The 17641-nt window shown below is 35.4% G+C and overlaps 1 protein-coding gene across 1 annotated transcript; it reads right to left on the bottom strand.

The window, feature by feature from the left end:
* Positions 1–12326: 12326 nt before the first annotated feature.
* On the bottom strand, positions 12327–15993 carry LOC120067666 (endoglucanase 13-like). The gene is made up of 5 exons (XM_039019205.2): positions 15580–15993; positions 15223–15309; positions 14079–14231; positions 12772–13053; positions 12327–12693 (listed from the first exon to the last, which is right to left on the bottom strand). Exons 1-5 carry the CDS (start codon positions 15934–15936, stop codon positions 12376–12378), a joined length of 1197 nt encoding a protein of 398 aa, XP_038875133.2. The 5' UTR covers positions 15937–15993; the 3' UTR covers positions 12327–12375.
* Positions 15994–17641: the final 1648 nt, after the last annotated feature.

Raw genomic sequence — 17641 nt, 5'->3', positions numbered from 1 at the left:
GTTCCCAGCTCCCAAATCAGACAAATCCCCAAAATGGTAGGTTTGAATCGGCAACCTGACCACTCACACCCATATAAATCAAAAGACCGCCCTCAATGGCGGGAGTTCCCAACTCACTCAGGATTGAGGTCAATTTACCTATGGTCATCCTAGTGAAGTTAAGTCTCTGTCATAAACGGTGTTATACGAGATGTTAATACTTCATAGTCAGGTCTTATACAAACTCCTTGTATAGGACGCCTCCGCTTGCATGTCCCCAACACGAATGATCAGGATCAAACCATCTGTGACAAGTCACAACGCTTATGACCATTTCACAAAGCGGGCTGTGTCACTAACGTTACCAGGATAAGGTTTCCCTTTTATATCCATATACTACAGACCATTTTGGTTATCACTCAAGACATGGTCCACTTGTATGTCAGCACATACATGCTTGAGTCACATACAGATAACCAGGAATTTTACTTTTATTGGTTTGTGGTAAAGCAAATAAAACAAGTAACTGAGCAAAATACCAGATATGAAGTAAATATTATATATTAACAACACAAGCATTCGTACAAACTTTTTACAAACTACAGGACACGAGACTTTAGAGAATTAACCCCAACAAATACAAATACAAAGTTAAGTTCCACGAAGTAAATTCCTCTTGAAATCTCGTGTGAACAAATTGGCACGCCCGGTGGGACCTCTCTATCTTTTATCTCTCTCTCAACGTTCAAGTAAACTAATGGCACCAAAGAAAGCTGCATCCAAAGCAACTGCTGCAAACAACACCTACACAGGACTTGTCACACATAACTATTCAAAGGAGAGCATGTAGGAGCAAGAACCAAGTTTTGTCTTCGCAGAGAAAATCAGGGAGTAGATGATGGAATCTTCTAAAGGCGAAATCATCATAGGAGAAAATCCCTTGTTTGATAATTCTGCCTTTTCTTTTGACCAATCAAAGGAAGAATCATACCTTGACGCAGTGTCTGTCATAATGCCTGATGTAACGATTGAGTCAGCCATGGCAGAGATGGAAAGGAAGATAAATCTCTTAATAAAGGTTGTAGAAGAGCGACATCATGAAATTGTTGCTTTAAGAGATCAAATACGGGCTTGAGATACTGCTGAGTCGAGTTAATCTTCAGCTACAAAAGTCAATGACAAAGGAAAGACTGTCTTATAGGAAAACCAGCCGCAATAATCTATCTCTGTCGCTGCCCTATCAGTTCAATAGTTGTGGGATATGATTACAAACTTCATTAGGACTCAGTATGGAGGACCATCGCAATCTTCCTTTATGTATTCCAAGACATACACTAAGAGAATCGATAACCTGAGAATACCAGCTGGGTATCAACCTCTAAAGTCCAGCAGTTCGATGGAAAGGGCAATTCGAAACAACATGTTGCTCACTTCATTGAAACCTACAAAAATGCATGAACCAAAGAAGACCAGCTAGTAAAGCAGTTTGTCATAAACTTAAAAGGGAACATGTTTTTTACTGGTACACTGATTTGGAGCCAGAAGTGATTGACAGTTGGGAACAACTAGAAAGAGAGTTCCTCAATCGCTTCTACAACACAAGGCGCACAGTTAGCATGATAGAGCTGCCGAACACTAAACAGTGAAAGGGAGAGCTGGTCATCGTCTACATCAACTGATGGAGAGCTCTAAGCTTGGATTGCAAAGATAGACTCACTGAATTATCCGTAGTGGAGATGTGCACCCAAGGCATGCACTGAGAACTTCTCTACATTCTGCAAGTGATAAAATCTCATACATTCAAGAAGTTGGTAACATGCGCTCATGATATGGAGTTGAGCATTGCCAACAGGGGAACTAAAGATTTCCTAGTCCTTAAAGAGAGAAAGGATAAAGAAGAAATCAAGGGCACAAAAGAAATCGTGAGTAGTGTCACAAAAGAATCCATGGTCGTTCATGTGACCCCGTTGAAATTTTCCTCCAAAAGAAAACAAACAAAATTTGGAAGAAGGCACAATGAGGGTGAGAAGTATCGTCCAAATCTTAAAGAAAGACAGGAGAAGATTTATCCATTCCTTGACTCTGATGTGGCGGACATGCTAGAGTAACTGCTGGAGAAGCAACTTATTCAACTCTAGAATGCAAGCAACCAGAACAAGCAGGAAAAGTAGATGATCCTAAATACTACAAGTACGATCGGGTTGTTAGTCACCCAGTTGAAACGTACTTCGTGCTGAAGGAGCTAATTCTAAAGTTGGCTCGTGAAAAGAAGATTGAGTTGGAACGTGATGAAATAACTCAAACAAATCACATGATAGTAGCAATAACTTCAAGTGTCCCAACACCGTCTGCGTCTCATGATCAAAGAGAAAGCTTCACCAGTTTGGGACTTTTGAGCCTATAATTGTTCGGTTCCAAAAAGAGATTCAAACGACAGACACCCAGAAGAAAGATGAGCCTGTTGAAGATAACAATGAAGGGTGGATCCTCATAACTCGTTGAAAGAGAAGACAACCAAATTCCACCAAAAAGAATCGCACTCCTATCAAAGCTATAAGAAGGAATAGGACTCATAAAAAGAAAGGTAAAAAGATGGCATGGAAGCCTAAGCCTGCTAAAGAAGAAGACAAGGAATTCCCTCAACTTCGACAGCCGATAACTTTGGCAGAATTTCTCTCAAGAAGCTTCCTCGATAATCATCAAGAGGAAATATAAGAAATTATTACATGTCACGCTGTCAGCATTGCGGAATTCGACAACAAACATATAACTACTGAAGAAGTCGACGATTCAAAATAAATGGAGGAAAGAGTTTCTATCCTCGATCATATCAAGCCTTCAACTACTCGATCTTCAGTCTTCCAAAGATTGAATATGAACACGATAGAAGAAGAAAGCCAATGGCCAATGTCTATTGCAACTCGAACTTCAGCTTTCAAGAGGCTAAGTTGAAGGACATCAGACATGAGGATTTCCATAAGCAGTGGAATGTTCGTTCCAAATTCCATTCGTATTTGAACATACACAATTACAATCAAGAAACAAAAACTAATTGGTCATGTAAAATATGAAATTACAGCATGCTTTACATGATAATCAAGGGAAACATTATACATACCTTTGAAGACTCATCTTCAAACTCTCTCGATCATGAACACTCGTTCAATCCTCAAGACTGCAACATATAAACGCTCGAACACATCGACCACAACACAACACGATCACAGCGACCACCATATAAACATCGCAAACTCAACGAACAGCCTCCAACACCTTGACTCAATCGAGTTGAGTAACACCACCACAATGGCTACCTAGGTATTCTCGGGCTGAGTATTTAGAAGTGTGGGCTCTGTGTGGACTTGGTTAGAGAAGAGACTGGAGGAATAACAATCGTGTAAACGATTGAGCAAGTGAGAGATGACAAAAGTCTATCGTATAAATGAATGCCCAATCGTTTAGTAAATGCTCCACGATCGTATAGCAAATCCTCCGCAATCGTGTAGAAGACAACCAACTGAATGAACTATCATGTAGTGTCACTCCACGATCGTTTAGTCTCTCTTTAGCTATCGTTTAGTGAATCCTATTCACTTGATAGCAACTCATTGAGCAATTTGCCGAGAATAGTAACTTTCTCAAATCTACTAAATTTATGAAAACATTTTTCCTTTCATCTCATGGTTACCATGAAACCACCAATAACCTCCCACTCAATTGGTTAATAGAGAAAAAGATATAATTTTCTAATAATTAATATTATTATAAATATATATGATAACCAATTTACCATATTATATTTATAACCTATGGTTTTAATACTTCGTCTCATGAAACATATAAACCATAGTTCTTTTTCTATTTCATGGTACTTAATGTAAATCTCATTTACATTAATCTTTCACTTGATGTATCTCATACATCACATCGATCATATCATATATAATCGAATTTCCTCTTGTAAATTTGAACATTTCAAATCAACACCAAGAACTGATTCTCAACTTGAATCCATTGAGCTACCAAGGGGACCTTATAGACCTGTAACATGAAGCTCCAACGGTATGTGAATAACTGACTAAACTCTTTAGTCATAGGATCCACTATTCGTTAACTACCAGGCACTTCACTAAAGACTGACAGTTGCACTCTTCTTACTACAGATATATTTTGTGTCCATATCAACCAATCAACAGTGCAATAACCCTTCACAGATCGCTCGTAGGTGCAGCTGGGCCAATAACTTTTATGCCCTTGTAGTTACATCTAACTCCTTAAGTACCATTGATCTCTTTAATGAACATAAGTCATAGTCCTACTATGACTGAGTCCTCTCTTCCAAAGAGAAGCTGTGGCCACTATGTTCAAGACCCGGAATCAGCCTTTAAGGGAGCAATCTATCTACTTACCCATGCTTTGGGGAAGGAGTGAATTCCATCTTGTGTAACTGAGTTCTCAGCTCCCAAATCAGACAAATTCCCAAAAAGGTAGGTATGTTGAGTTGACAATCTGGCCACTCTCACCCGTACTAATAAAAGAACCACCCTTAAAGGCAGGAGTTCCTAAAACACCCAGGATTGAAGTTATGTCACCTATGGTCGTTTAGGTGAGATGTAAGTCTCAAGTATTAACGGTGTTCTATAAAGAAACTAGTCATCTCGTGGTCTGGTTTGATACAAACTCTTTGTATAGGACACCTCCGCTCGCATGACTCCACATGAATGGTCATGATCTACCATCTATAGTAGTTCACAACACTTGCGAACCTCTACAAAACAAGCCGTATCCATAGTGTCACTAGGATCAGGTATCCCTCCTTAATCTTTATACTACAGACCTTTTTAGGTTATCACTTAAGGCATGATCCACTTGTATATCTCATATACATGCTTAAGTTTACATACAATTACCATGAAGCTTTGTTTATTGGATATGAGTAAATGCCAAATAAAATAACTCTTATTTTATTCATAACAATGTGTAGAGTTTACTAACTACGAGACTTCAGGAGAATTAGGACACTAATCCCAACATAAGTATCTTCACATCAAAGAAAGATCGACCTTCAAATCTGCTTTTGATTGTCTTAATATGAAAATTGATCAACATAAAAGAAAGATGAAAACCTTAAATGTAAAACCATTTCACGAAGAAAACAACGACGAAAAGATTCACAGTCGTATCCCTTCACGCATGGAAGTTGTCTGTTGATAAAATATAGAAGGTTCCTAGACGGTGAAGCCAAAACTCATCATATTAATGAATCCTACAAATGAGGATGATCAAAGCCATGATAAAATAAGAGCTTTAGAAGATTAAATGTAGAAGTTCCTTATCGTAAGAGCCTAAACTGCATGGTGCTTCTGGCCTGCATGAGCTTAAAAGGTGAACAACCCCAAAAAAATCTTTTCATTGAACTACGTTATGATTTGATCCCTGTCATTGTAAAGGATACGTAGGTAACTTGAAAGAAACTTCAAATTCAATCTAACAAAAAAAATTTGAACTATGAAGAAAGGGCACCATAATTACCCTACGTATGACGTTACACAACAGATTGAAGATGTTCATCCTTGTTGGGGGCAACACAACAAATTTAAGATATTCATCCCTTTAAGAAGCTAATGTAGTAAACTAAAAGCACACACTTGGAATAGTGCTTCACTCCTCTTCGAAATCAAGTTCAGAGGCTTCACTTCTTCCTCTTTGAAATCAAATTTGGACGTTTCATTTCTTCCTCTTCGAAGTTCCAGTTTGGTGCGACTTCCCTGCTTCCCCTACAAAATATTATTCCCTGTAGCTTCGCTCCTTCTCTAAAAGTTGTAGTTCTACCTCCTCTACAAAGATGTTGGTGCTGCTGTTTCTTCATCTCCAAGTTTGAGGATCAGACTACTGCTTTGATGGTTGCACCACTGTTTCTCTATCTCCAAATTTGATGGTTACATTGCTACTTCCTCGTCTTTAAGTTTGAGGGTTGCACTATTGCTTCTACAACTCTAACTTTGATGGTTGTATTGATGGCTCTCCATCTCCAAATTTGATGGTTGCACTATTGCTTATCTGTCTCCAAGTTTAAGGGTTGGATTGCATGCCCCTCCATCTTCAAGTTTAGAGACTTCATCGATGTTCTTCCATCTTCAAGTTTAGAAGCTTCGTCGATTTTCCTCCATCTTCAAGTTTAGAGGTTTCTTCGATGCCCATCTATAAATTCAAAGGCTTCATTAATGCTCCTTCATCTTCAAGTTTAGAGGCTCTATCGATGCTTCTCCATCTTCAAGTTCAGAGGTTTCATCGATGCTCTATCTTCATGCTCAAGTTTGGAGGCTTTGTAATGCCATCTTCATGCTCAAAGTCGCAAAGTCAAGTCTACTGCTGATGATTCATTGATGCTTCATCAAATTTAAATGTGGACATTCGCCGATGTTTTGTCAAACTCAAATGCGGAGAATTTGCCGATGCTTTTTCAAACTCAAGTGCGAAGGTCTCATCGATGCTTCTCCATCTCTATATTTAGAGGCTCTGTCGATACTCCTCCATCTTCAAGTTCAGAGGCTCCATCGATGCTCCTCCATCTTCAAGTTCAGAAGCTTTGTTGATGCTCCTCCATCTTCAAGTTCAGAAGCTCCGTCGATGCTCCTTCATCTTTAAGATCGACGTACATGGCCCACTTCCATCTTCAAGTTCAAGATCGACGTACATGGCCCACTTCCATCTTCAAGTTCAATATCGATGTGCATGGCTCCACTTCCATCTTCAAGTTCAAGATCGGTGTACATGGCCCGCTTCCATCTTCAAGTTCAAGATCGGTGTGCATGACCCGCTTCCATCTTCAAGTTCAATATCGGTGTGCATGGCCCGCTTCCATCTTCAAGTTCAAGATCGATGTGCATGGCTCACTTCCATCTTCAAGTTTAAGATCGGTGTGCATGGTTCCACTTCCATCTTCAAGTTTAAGATCAGTGTGCATGGTTCCACTTCCATCTTCAAGTTCAAGATCAGTGTGCATGGTTCTACTTCCATCTTCAAGTTTAAGATCAGTGTGCATGTCTCGACTTCCATCTTCAAGTTTAAGATCAATGTGCATGTCTCGGCTTCCATCTTCAAGTTCAAGGTCGATGTGTCTGGCTCCACTCCATCTTCAAGTTCAAGGTCAATGTGCATGGCTCCACTCCATCTTCAAATTCAAGGTCGATGTGCATGGCTCCACTCCATCTTCAAGTTCATGGCCGATGTGCATGGCTCCACTCCATCTTCAATGGCTCCATCTACGATGTCATAACTTGGTTTCGCTTCATCTCCAAACTGATGGCACGACTTCATTTCATCTGTCAAATTCTGGCATGGCTCACTTCATCTCCAAAGTCTGGCGCGACTCGCTTCATCACCAAAATTCAACTGCGGCTCCGCTTCATCACCAAAATTCAACTGCGGCTCTGCTTCATCACCAAAATTCAATTAGAGCTCCGCTTCATCACCAAAATTCAACTACAAAATTCAAGTGCAGCTTCGCTTCATCACCAAAATTCAAGTGCAGCTCCGCTTCATCACCAAAATCCAAGTGCAGCTTCGCTTCATCACCAAAATCCAAGTGCAGCTTCGCTTCATCACCAAAATCCAAGTGCAGCTCCGCTTCATCACCAAAATCCAAGTGCAGCTCCGCTTCATGATCCAAGTGCAGCTCCGCTTCATCACCAAAATCCAAGTGCAGCTCCGCTTCATCACCAAAATCCAAGTGCAGCTCCGCTTCATCACCAAAATCCAAGTGCAGCTCCGCTTCATCACCAAAATCCAAGTGCAGCTCCATTTCATCTACAAAATTCAAGTGTAGCTTCGCTTCATCTACAAAATTCAAGTGTAGCTTCGCTTCATCTACAAAATTCAAGTACTATAGTTTTGCTCAATTTTAGTGCACCCCATTCTAAAATCTGGAGTAGTTGATTTCAATTTATCTTCAAAATAGCTTCATCTTCAAGCTTTGTTCACCACCCTAATAGCTTAACTCCTGTAAAAAAAAAAGGGTGGGGGCAAGTTGTTAGAAAAAAGTGGTGAATTAAAAAAAACCATAAAAAAAAGAAGATGGTGAAATTAAAAAAAATGTTAAATTCAATCATTATCTAAATTTGACTTATTTACAAGAGAAGAAACAAAAAGTAGAAAAAAACGTAAATATATAAAAAAGAAAAAAAGCAAAAAAAAAAAAAAAAATAAATAAAAAAATGAAAAAGATAAAAAAATAAAGAAGAGAAAAGAAAAAAAAAAGAAAAAAGGTGAAGAAACAAGAAAAGAGAAATAAAAAAAAATGAAAAAAACAGGGAAAAAAAAGGAAAAGGAACAAAAATAAAAAAAAAAGAACACAAAAAAAAAAAGAAAAGAAAAAGAAAGCAGAATCGAAAAGGAAAACGGTGAAGTTGAAGAAAAAAGGAAAAAAAAAAGGTAAGTATAGAAAAAGAAAAAAAAAAGAGAATAACATTCTTTTCTAAGATCCCTTCACCTATCTCTTTCTGCCCCTTTCCTACTTTCTCTTTGTACCTCGCCCTTGCTTTTCTCATCTTCTTCTTCGACAGGCATGACCACAAATACATCTTGTAACACATGCCGACGTTGGCGGTGATCGAACGAAGTTTCTAATGGTGTGTACGAGTAGATAAAAAATGAATTTTACATAAAGGAAAGTGAAAAAAATAGAGATTTCATTTTTTTTAAAAAAAAGAGCCGAAGACGAAGAAGGACAAATTGGACTCTCTATTCCCTCTATGTGATAACAACAAACAAGTTTTTCCAAATAAACAAATAAAAAGCCTCAAGTTTGGAAGGCCACTGTAAGTACGAGAATCGACTACAGACAAATATAGTCACATATTATAAGGCAGTCATCAGGAGAGATACTATATAATCAATTCATAGTCAATCCTGATTACAAATTGATACTATACACTCAATTTATAGTCCATATGTGATATCTGCCACAAATTTTGGAAAAAAAATAAAAAGACATGAATGAAGATGCAAGAGAAAAAAAAGAAGAGAGATGGAAAAGGAGGGAAGATAAAAAAAAAAAAAAGAAGAAACAAAAAAAAAAAATGGAAAAAAATGTAAAAAAAGAACAAGTTTGACGAGGATAAAAAAATAGAAAAATACATAGAATTGAAAGTTATGAAATTCTTAACATTTTTTCACTATTATATAGGAGAAGGGAATCAAATCCCAACCAACAAGGATTCAAATTTAAACAAAATATCAGATCTTTCTCAACTATTTCAAAATTTGGGTGGTTATTAGAATTTATAATTTGTAAAATTCAAAAATTTGTTGTGATTATGATGCACAAAATTGTCAAGGTGAGAAGGAGACGCTTCAAAATATCCCAACCCGATTTTGTTGGTTCACAAATTCCCGTTATTTTGGAGTAAAATTTAAATTAAATCTATATTGAGTTTCAGGTTGAACTCTTCATGTCAGTTTAAAGAAAAATGATGGTGTATTAGGACATTGATATTTTTTTTTAAGAGTCTACTTCAAATCCCAGCAAACTTTTTGAATTGAATACAAATTATATTCAAAATCAAATCATTCTCAAGTTAAATTTGGTGTACTCCAAATTTTATTGGAATAAAATTAAAATCATATTCCAAATTCATGCCAAGATTAGCAATACTAATCAAATTTTACCCCAATGTCAAAGCTTCGGCATAATTTAAGTATTACCTCAAATCAAAACATGGGCACACTCCAAGCTTCACCAAATCAAATTTGGAGGAAAGAGAAAGACGAAGTCAAAATTCTACTTCAAATTTTCATCAAGAATTGAGTATATTCCAAAATCTAAAAAAATTGTAGAATTTAGGATACATTTGCAATTAAAGTGGAGAATACATTTTACTTTAATTTAAATTAGAGTTTACTCGGGAACAAGAAAGTCAAGGACTAAAATTCATTTTTTTTGTTTATTTGGCGAAAAGTGTGTCAAGCAAACAAAATTTCAAATAAAAAATTTGAGCTAAATTCTCATATTTTGATCATGATGATGCAACATACTTTGATTTCAAAATACATTTTTTGAGATTCACCCACCGTATAGATGTGCATAAATCTCAAAAAGGGGCATTTGTTGAATTAGAAATTTTGATGAATCACGAGTTGTCACGTCATCAATGAAAGTTTGAGCCTATTGAAAAAATTATAAGTTAAATTGAACCGAATAATTAAAGTCGCTCGGCCTCAATCCAATTCAAACCTATGGTGAAATTTTGGGTTAAATTAAAGATTAGGCTCAAGTTCAATATCTTGGCCCAACAATAAATGGGCCCAAGCCCAACTTTAGCAAAACCCAATTTGGGTCCAATAAAATAATTAGACCCAAGCCCATGTAAGGCCCATGAGAAACCTCTATAAATAGAGGTCTTATCTCTTCATTTGGAGGGGCAAGTTGGAGGAATTGAAGGCAAAAGCTCTCTGAAGATCTGAAGTCTGAAGCCCAAGGATCTGAAGAACATTATTCCTCCAAAGCTTTGAAGATCAAAAGACACTAAAGAATCAGAAGACATATCGAAGCTCTGAAGATCAGAAGATACTAAAGCTCTGAAGATCGAAGACATATCGAAGCTCTGGAGATCTGAAGACATATCGAAGCTTTGAAGATCAGAAGACATATTAAAGCTTTGAAGATTTAAGCTCCCAAGATCCAAGATTCAAGCTCTCAAGTGCTGAAGACCGAAGTTTCTCAAGCTTCGAAGACTGAAGTTCTCAAATTCTGAAGAACTGAAGATCTGAACTATTTGAAGCTTTAAAGTTAGAAGATTTCAACAAACTGACCGTATCTTCACAATCTACAAGTTGAAGATTCAATCTCCTCAGGCCAAGCTCAAGCTCAAGCCCACTTGTGAACTCTATAAATAGATAAACTCTCCTCATTTGGAGGGGTCAGCAATTCTACACTCTAGAGAGCTTAGAAGAAATTTTCTACAATCAGAAGACTCCTTTGACTCCTGAATCTGACCATGTTTGAAAACTGAAGTCCTTTGAAGATACAAACATTTTAAAGACTGAAGTCCTTTGAAGATACAAATATTTTGACCACGCTTGAAGACTGAAGTCCTTTGAAGATACAAGCATTCTTCCAAGTCTCGAAGCTCAAGAATATCCACACGCCCTGCTTCTATACATCAAGTGTACATATTCAATCGAGAGATAATTAGAGGATCAAGTATTAGAAATCGAATCACATCGCATCAAATAAACATCAACATCAACACCAACTCAAGTTCAACTCCATGAAACAAGTTTGTTCGGAAGACTCATGCGAGCACTAATCATCCAAGAAGATCAACAAACCCAAAGGCCGATCGTTCAAGAAGATCATAAAGTCTAAAAGTCGATCATCCAAGAAGATCATCAAGCCCAAAGGCTGATCATCCAAGAAGATCATCAAGCCAAAAAAATGATAGTTCAACAAGTCCAAAGGCCAATCATCTAGAAAGATCATCAAGCCCAAAGGCCGATGATTTAAGAAGATCAACAAACTCAAAAGGCTGATCGTCCAAGAAGATCAACAAGCCCAAAGACCGATCGTCCAAGAAGATCAACAAGCCCAAAGGCCGATCGTCCAAGAAGATCATTAAGCCCAAAGGCCGATCATCCAAGAAGATCAACAAGCCCAAAGACCGATCATTCAAGAAGATCACCCAGTTTAAAGACTATAGTTTATTTTGAAAGCATCAAAATATTATGCAATCCACAAAATTAATACAAATACAAAGTTCAAGTTCCATGAAATAAATTTCTCTTGAAATCTCGTGCAAACAATATTTTTTTTTATAAATTTTTAATGAATTCTTAAATTTACTAATCTACAAAGATGTTTGGAGTAAAGAGTGAAGTTAACTTAACCGGAGGAGTTGTTTTGTTGTAGAGTACAGAGAAGGTTTTAAGTACTCCATGATCAAATAAGTAATGAGTTACTCAACTCTATTCATTGGGGCTAACATATTCTATGTTTGCAGTAGTGTACTTTATTCATTTTTTTAGGCAATAACAACACCAACTAGTTCCAAAATTACATCAAAAAGACACAAGCAAAGAAATGTAGGGTAAGGTATGTGTCTTAGAATAATTACGTTATTATTAAAGTTTTTTTAACCACGGACCAAATTTATGATTAACCACATTCATCCTGTTTTTCATCATTGTGACCATTCTGCAAAAAAATAAAAAATAAAAAATAAAATAATGAAGGGCACATATATCAAATGGAACACATTTTATTTCTATTCCAAGGACAATTTTGACAAATACAATATTTGAAAAGGCAACTTTGAGCCACATTATATCAACATTAATTTCCCCTAAAATTCAATCAAAATGATGTTATTAGGAATCACAACCTGGTGCCTGGTTCTGTCAAGCCAACCGAGCCAAGACGCCGACCAAAGGCGCTGGAGTTACAGTTGCCGGTTCAGCCGTCTTGAAATTAGACCTCGAATCCCAATATGCATCGCTATTATCGGGTCCTCCAACCACTGCTCCGTTTAAAACATTCGGATTCGGAGCATTCCGATTGAACCATAAGCCGAACCCACCTTGACACGTAACTAGAGCCGGGTCACTCTTGATCGAAACAATGGATGCTCCTCTATGATGAACCTGGGTTGGGTAGTTTGACCCGAACCCAACCATGTAGCTCATTCCATTCGGATTTGAACCCAAAATGTAATCTACCTGAAAAATCAATATCCAACATTGTAAACAAGGAGTGAATATTTGGAGATCAATTTAGATATTAAACATGGTTCGTACTTGAGATTTAGCAAAGGAGATGAGATCAGAGGGTTGGACGAGGGCGCCGAGGCAATGCATCGAAGCACGTTTGGCAGCCAAGTAGTCGGAGTAGACGGTGGCGAGGAACGCGGCGGAGGTGACATATTGAAGGTTGTTCCATGGCTGGAACCAGAGGAGGCCAGCAGGGGTTTTTTGAATATTAGAGCTGCCTTTTTGGAGGCAAGAGCAAAGGAATTGATCAGCTTGGCTCTTGAAATCTGCCCACAAACCTGAGGATTCAACCTTCCCATCCAAAACTAGCTGCCCACCAAATCACAAAACTACTCACTCAATACAAAATAATAGACTCAAATCCATAGGGACATATGACCTCATTCCAGTAAATTACACTATTATATTATCGGTTAGACGATTTAAATCTTTAATCTCTTAATCAATAATATATGTCTAAATTAGTTAAGAGTTATGTTCAATTTGTATTGATTAGAAATACGCAACAACTGTAGATAACATAGGATTAATTTAAGTTTTTGGTCATTAACATTTCATATGTAAATAACAATTTAATTCTTGAACTTAATTTGTTACAATTTAATCAATGTAATCTATCTTTGTAATAATTTAGTCCTTGAATTTTAATAACTAATATCAACTTAGTCATCGTGCTTACATTACAATTTATAATAATTTAGTCCCTAGCTATTGAGATTTAATGAAATTTCTTACACACATCTAGATTGATAAACTAATTAGGATCAAATTTGTTTATAAATTATAAAGACTAAGGATGTGTTTGATTTAACTTTTCAAGTGTTTAATTTTGAAAATAAGTCATTTTGAAAAAAAAAAAATCGAATTGTTTGACAACAACTCAAAATAGCTTTTGAAACTCTCAAACAGTTCTGATCAAAAGAGTTTAAATAAAAATGAATCTTTTGAAAATAATTTTTTCTCTAATCAGTCCAAACAGGCCCTAAGTGTTCATTACATAAATAAGTTGTTTGATGAATTTTTCACGTTAGGGACTAAATTGTTATATATTTGAAGGTATGGAGTTCAAGTACTAATTTATTACAAATTTAAATATACAAGTACTAAATTGTTACAAATCAAAGTTTAAAGACTAATCGTTATTTCTACGAAAGTTGTAGTAATACTACCAAAAGCGATTTTCAATCTAGACTCTAAATATTAAACGAGGTTGTATTGAACTTCACAATATAATTAAATGATAATTGATATCTTATTTGTTATACTTGAATCGACCTTCAAACCGTAACCTATAATTTTAGGGTAATTTAAAAATATGTGACAGATAATATTACCTTAGCTACAAGGATTTGAACACCAGCATACTTATCATCCCAAGAGAACATTGTTCTTGTTCCACCAGTAGTACCAGACCCTCCCAAATAATTAAGGTATGTTTCATCATTTGTTGCACGATAAAGCCAAGCAGATGCCCACAACAATTCATCCTTCATTATTTCAAATATACCATTAAAAAAAATAAAACATTTGGTCCTACTTAATATACAATCATTCAACCCTAGTGTATAATAATAATTTTTCGAAAAGATAATTGCAAAAGAAACCCATAATTTTAGAGGTATTCATCATAATTACATTCTCGAATTTTCAATTTTGTCCATCGTTACGAAGGAAACTCTTAAAGTGTTGTTCTAAGATTGTGTATTTTACCTTTTTTTTTTCTTTCTTAAATTGAGAAATTAAGTTCTGATTCTGGTTTGTGATATGTTCTTGTTTACATATCTCTCCAAAAATTAATATATATATGTATAAAGAAAAAGGATGAAAATATATTTGGTAGACTTTGTTTTCAAAAACTGTAATAAAAAATTGCTTATTTTAAAAAACAATAAGATGTTGTTTCCATTGTTTATAATTGTGTTTTCAAAATTTAAAAAACCTGGAATACCACCTTTAGAAAAAGGCCGAAGAAGTTTCTGTCAAATAAATCACACCTCATTATTAATTATTTTAAGCTTAAGAAATATATTTTACCAAACAACATTTAATCTTTTCTAGCATTTTCAACTTACCGACCAAACACATTTTAGATTTTGAATTCAAATTCAAGTATTTAAATTGGAACCGATCGTGTTTTCAAATATAGTGAAAATAAAGAATTTTTTTCATTCTATTCTACAAAATTCTCTTTTTTAAAACAAAATTATTGATCATAAATCAAAGGAGGCCTAAATTTTATAATATTGTTTAGCTTACTACATTTCCATAAAAATTTGTTGGTTGATTTATTACTATCCTTATTGTTCATGAGTGGTTTGTGTATTTAACAATAGGGGAATGATTAGCCGCAATCTCTCATTTATTTTAGTCACAAAATTTTTTGAAATTTTTTTTGTACCACATGGCACATTGCATCTAAGTTTTTCCTTAACAATATTTAATGGCATAATTCTAGTAAAAAGAAAAATTAAATAGTACCTGAAATCCACTACTGGAATAGAACTGGCTGGCTACTGGTACGCTATTTTGATAAAGCCCTTGATGATTCCGAGCAAAATCAAAGAGCTACAAATAAAAGTAAAAGGAAAAAAAAAAACTTAGAAAATAAATAAAACTGGGGACTGATATTGAGACATTTTGAGTAAAACCAAACATATATTCTACTATATTTGAATTGAAGAATCTCAAATAATTATAGAATAAGTCAATAAATAATATCGTCAAATCTGAGTAGTATTTTCTAAAAAAAAAATAAAAAATATATTATTATTAATATTGGGTTTCGTATTAAAGCAAACACATAAGAATTTTAGAAAATCCCAAAAAAAAAAGGACCTGCTTTGCATGAACAAGAAGCATAGAAGCATAGGCAGCGTTGAAAGGTTTAAAAGCAAGGGAGGCAGCGGCGAGAGCAGCAGCGGTCTCGGCAGCTAGGTCAGAGCCAGGGTGCTGGTCGTCGAGCCGGTAGGCGGTGCGAGGCGTGGTCATATCTTCAGGTCTCTGCCAACAAGCATGGTCTGAGTTGCCATCGCCAACTTCACAATACAATACATCGGGTGATGGATGAGCCTTCACCAAGTAATCAGTTCCCCATTTAATGGCGTTTAGAGCATTCTTTAGTTCATTTTTGGCCCCAAGTTGGCTGTTGTATTCCACCACGCTCCATGCTAGCATTGTCAATGTGAACGCCATCGGTAACCCGAACTTCACGTTGTCGCCCGCATCGTAGTACCCTCCAACTAGATCTACCTGTGTCAATTTAAGCTTTTGAGTTCATATTGAAGTTACACAGCCAAAAGTCTTTAGGTAAAAGAAATTACACAAATGTTGAGTTCTGAGTTTCATGAAAAGAAAAAAAAAAAAAAAATTTGTGCCCAGGGGTAGTTTTTTTTTTTTTTTTTTTTTTTAATTTTTTTTTTTCATTCTATGTATAAAAGAGATGTATTGAAAGGTTGCATCTAATCATTGTTCCTATAAAAAAAATATTTAGGTACATCCCGTGTAACATCTATCTTTGTGTATTCCATCAAATTGTCCTATCATAATGTGACATGTTGCAAATCATTATTATTTATTTTTTAAAATCTTAATTGTTTTCGTGGTGTGAGTGATGGAAGAGAGGAATATAGAGATGAGTGTATCCCATTATCCTTGTAAAAATGTCAATGACATGAATATTTCTTGATAAAAAAAGAAAAAAATTCAAGATAAGCATTTCTATCTTTTTTAAATAACTTTAAATTTCTTCTAATATATTTAGTTGATTTCTTTAGATAGGATGAGAATGTCGATTTAGTTCTTAAGTTGGTGTTGAACCGAAGAACTTATAAAAATGTTAATAAAAGTACATGACTTGTAGTTGAAAATTAAAAATCTTATTAATTACTATGAGATAATAACTTAAGTATGATGATGAACTCTATATGATCATTTTTCCTCTTAGGACAAAATATACAAGAATCTTGTGAAAACTTGGATCATGCATTAAAATCTTAACCCAAGGTTGATTTAATGCGTAAATCATAATCGCATATATGACTTTTTTTTTTTTAGATATAATTGTGATAATTTAAATCCTAAACTTTAATGCATCAATTAAATCACTAAACATGAATTCTATATATCAAGATCGTAAATCAACTAAATTTTATCGATACTCGATCGAGAGTAGCATTTACTAATAACGACAAATATTTAATTAAATAACTTCCAAAACTACATACATGTCGTATGTAATAATGCAAACGTATTGTAGCGATACATTATTAAAACTTACTCCTACATCCTTGCCATCTTGGAGGCCAGAATCTCCACGCCATTGAACTCTTTGATTAGGGGGCATCTTTCCTGATCTTTGAGCCTCATAATACAACAAAGACTTTGTTAAAGCTGTTGCATAATCAGCTCCAAGACAGCCATGGATGTGACCAAGAAAAATTCCAAGTCCAACCAAAGCACAAACAATACTACTTGATGAAGAAGAAGAAGAATAAGAAGCCATATTTGCCAATCTTTAGAAATAATAATGTTGAGGAAGAAGAAGAATTGCAAAGGGAAAGAAATTAGGGTTTGTTTATATAGAGAAAGATATCTATGTGATGCTATGTATTGCCATTGCCATAATGAACAAGAGAATCCCCCTGATTATTAATTAGACAGTGATTTTTGGGTAAATTAATAGGGGAAAAAAAAGAAAATAAATAATCAAGATTTTGGATATATATTTGTTTTGAAAGTTGACCAGATTATCAATCATTGTAGATACCATATTTGATGAGAATCGAACCTCAGACCTCGAGGTCGATAGTATAAGTACTATGTCTTTTTGATAATTTTTATTACAATTTTTTTAATACTCATTTCATTTATTTATGTCCTCCTCTCTCTCCCCAAATCT

Source organism: Benincasa hispida, chromosome 12 (genome assembly GCF_027475165.1).
Source record: "Benincasa hispida cultivar pf3 chromosome 12, pf3_genome.v1.1, whole genome shotgun sequence".
In the NCBI taxonomy this organism is placed as follows: domain Eukaryota; kingdom Viridiplantae; phylum Streptophyta; class Magnoliopsida; order Cucurbitales; family Cucurbitaceae; genus Benincasa; species Benincasa hispida.
Note: the sequence above shows the minus strand (reverse complement) of the source record. Positions and strands in the feature narration are given on the sequence as shown.

What these genes read in the sequence shown, in the direction of transcription:
- LOC120067666 (XM_039019205.2), bottom strand. Translation starts at nt 15,936, where the DNA reads ATGGCGTTCACATTGACAATGCTAGCATGGAGCGTGGTGGAATACAAC. An exon ending in ATTCCAGTAGTGGATTTCAG is followed by an intron (nt 14,232 to 15,222) that starts GTACTATTTAAT and finishes GAAATAATGAAG; the next exon opens with GATGAATTGTTGTGGGCATC. An exon ending in TTCAAATCCTTGTAGCTAAG is followed by an intron (nt 13,054 to 14,078) that starts GTAATATTATCT and finishes TTTGGTGGGCAG; the next exon opens with CTAGTTTTGGATGGGAAGGT.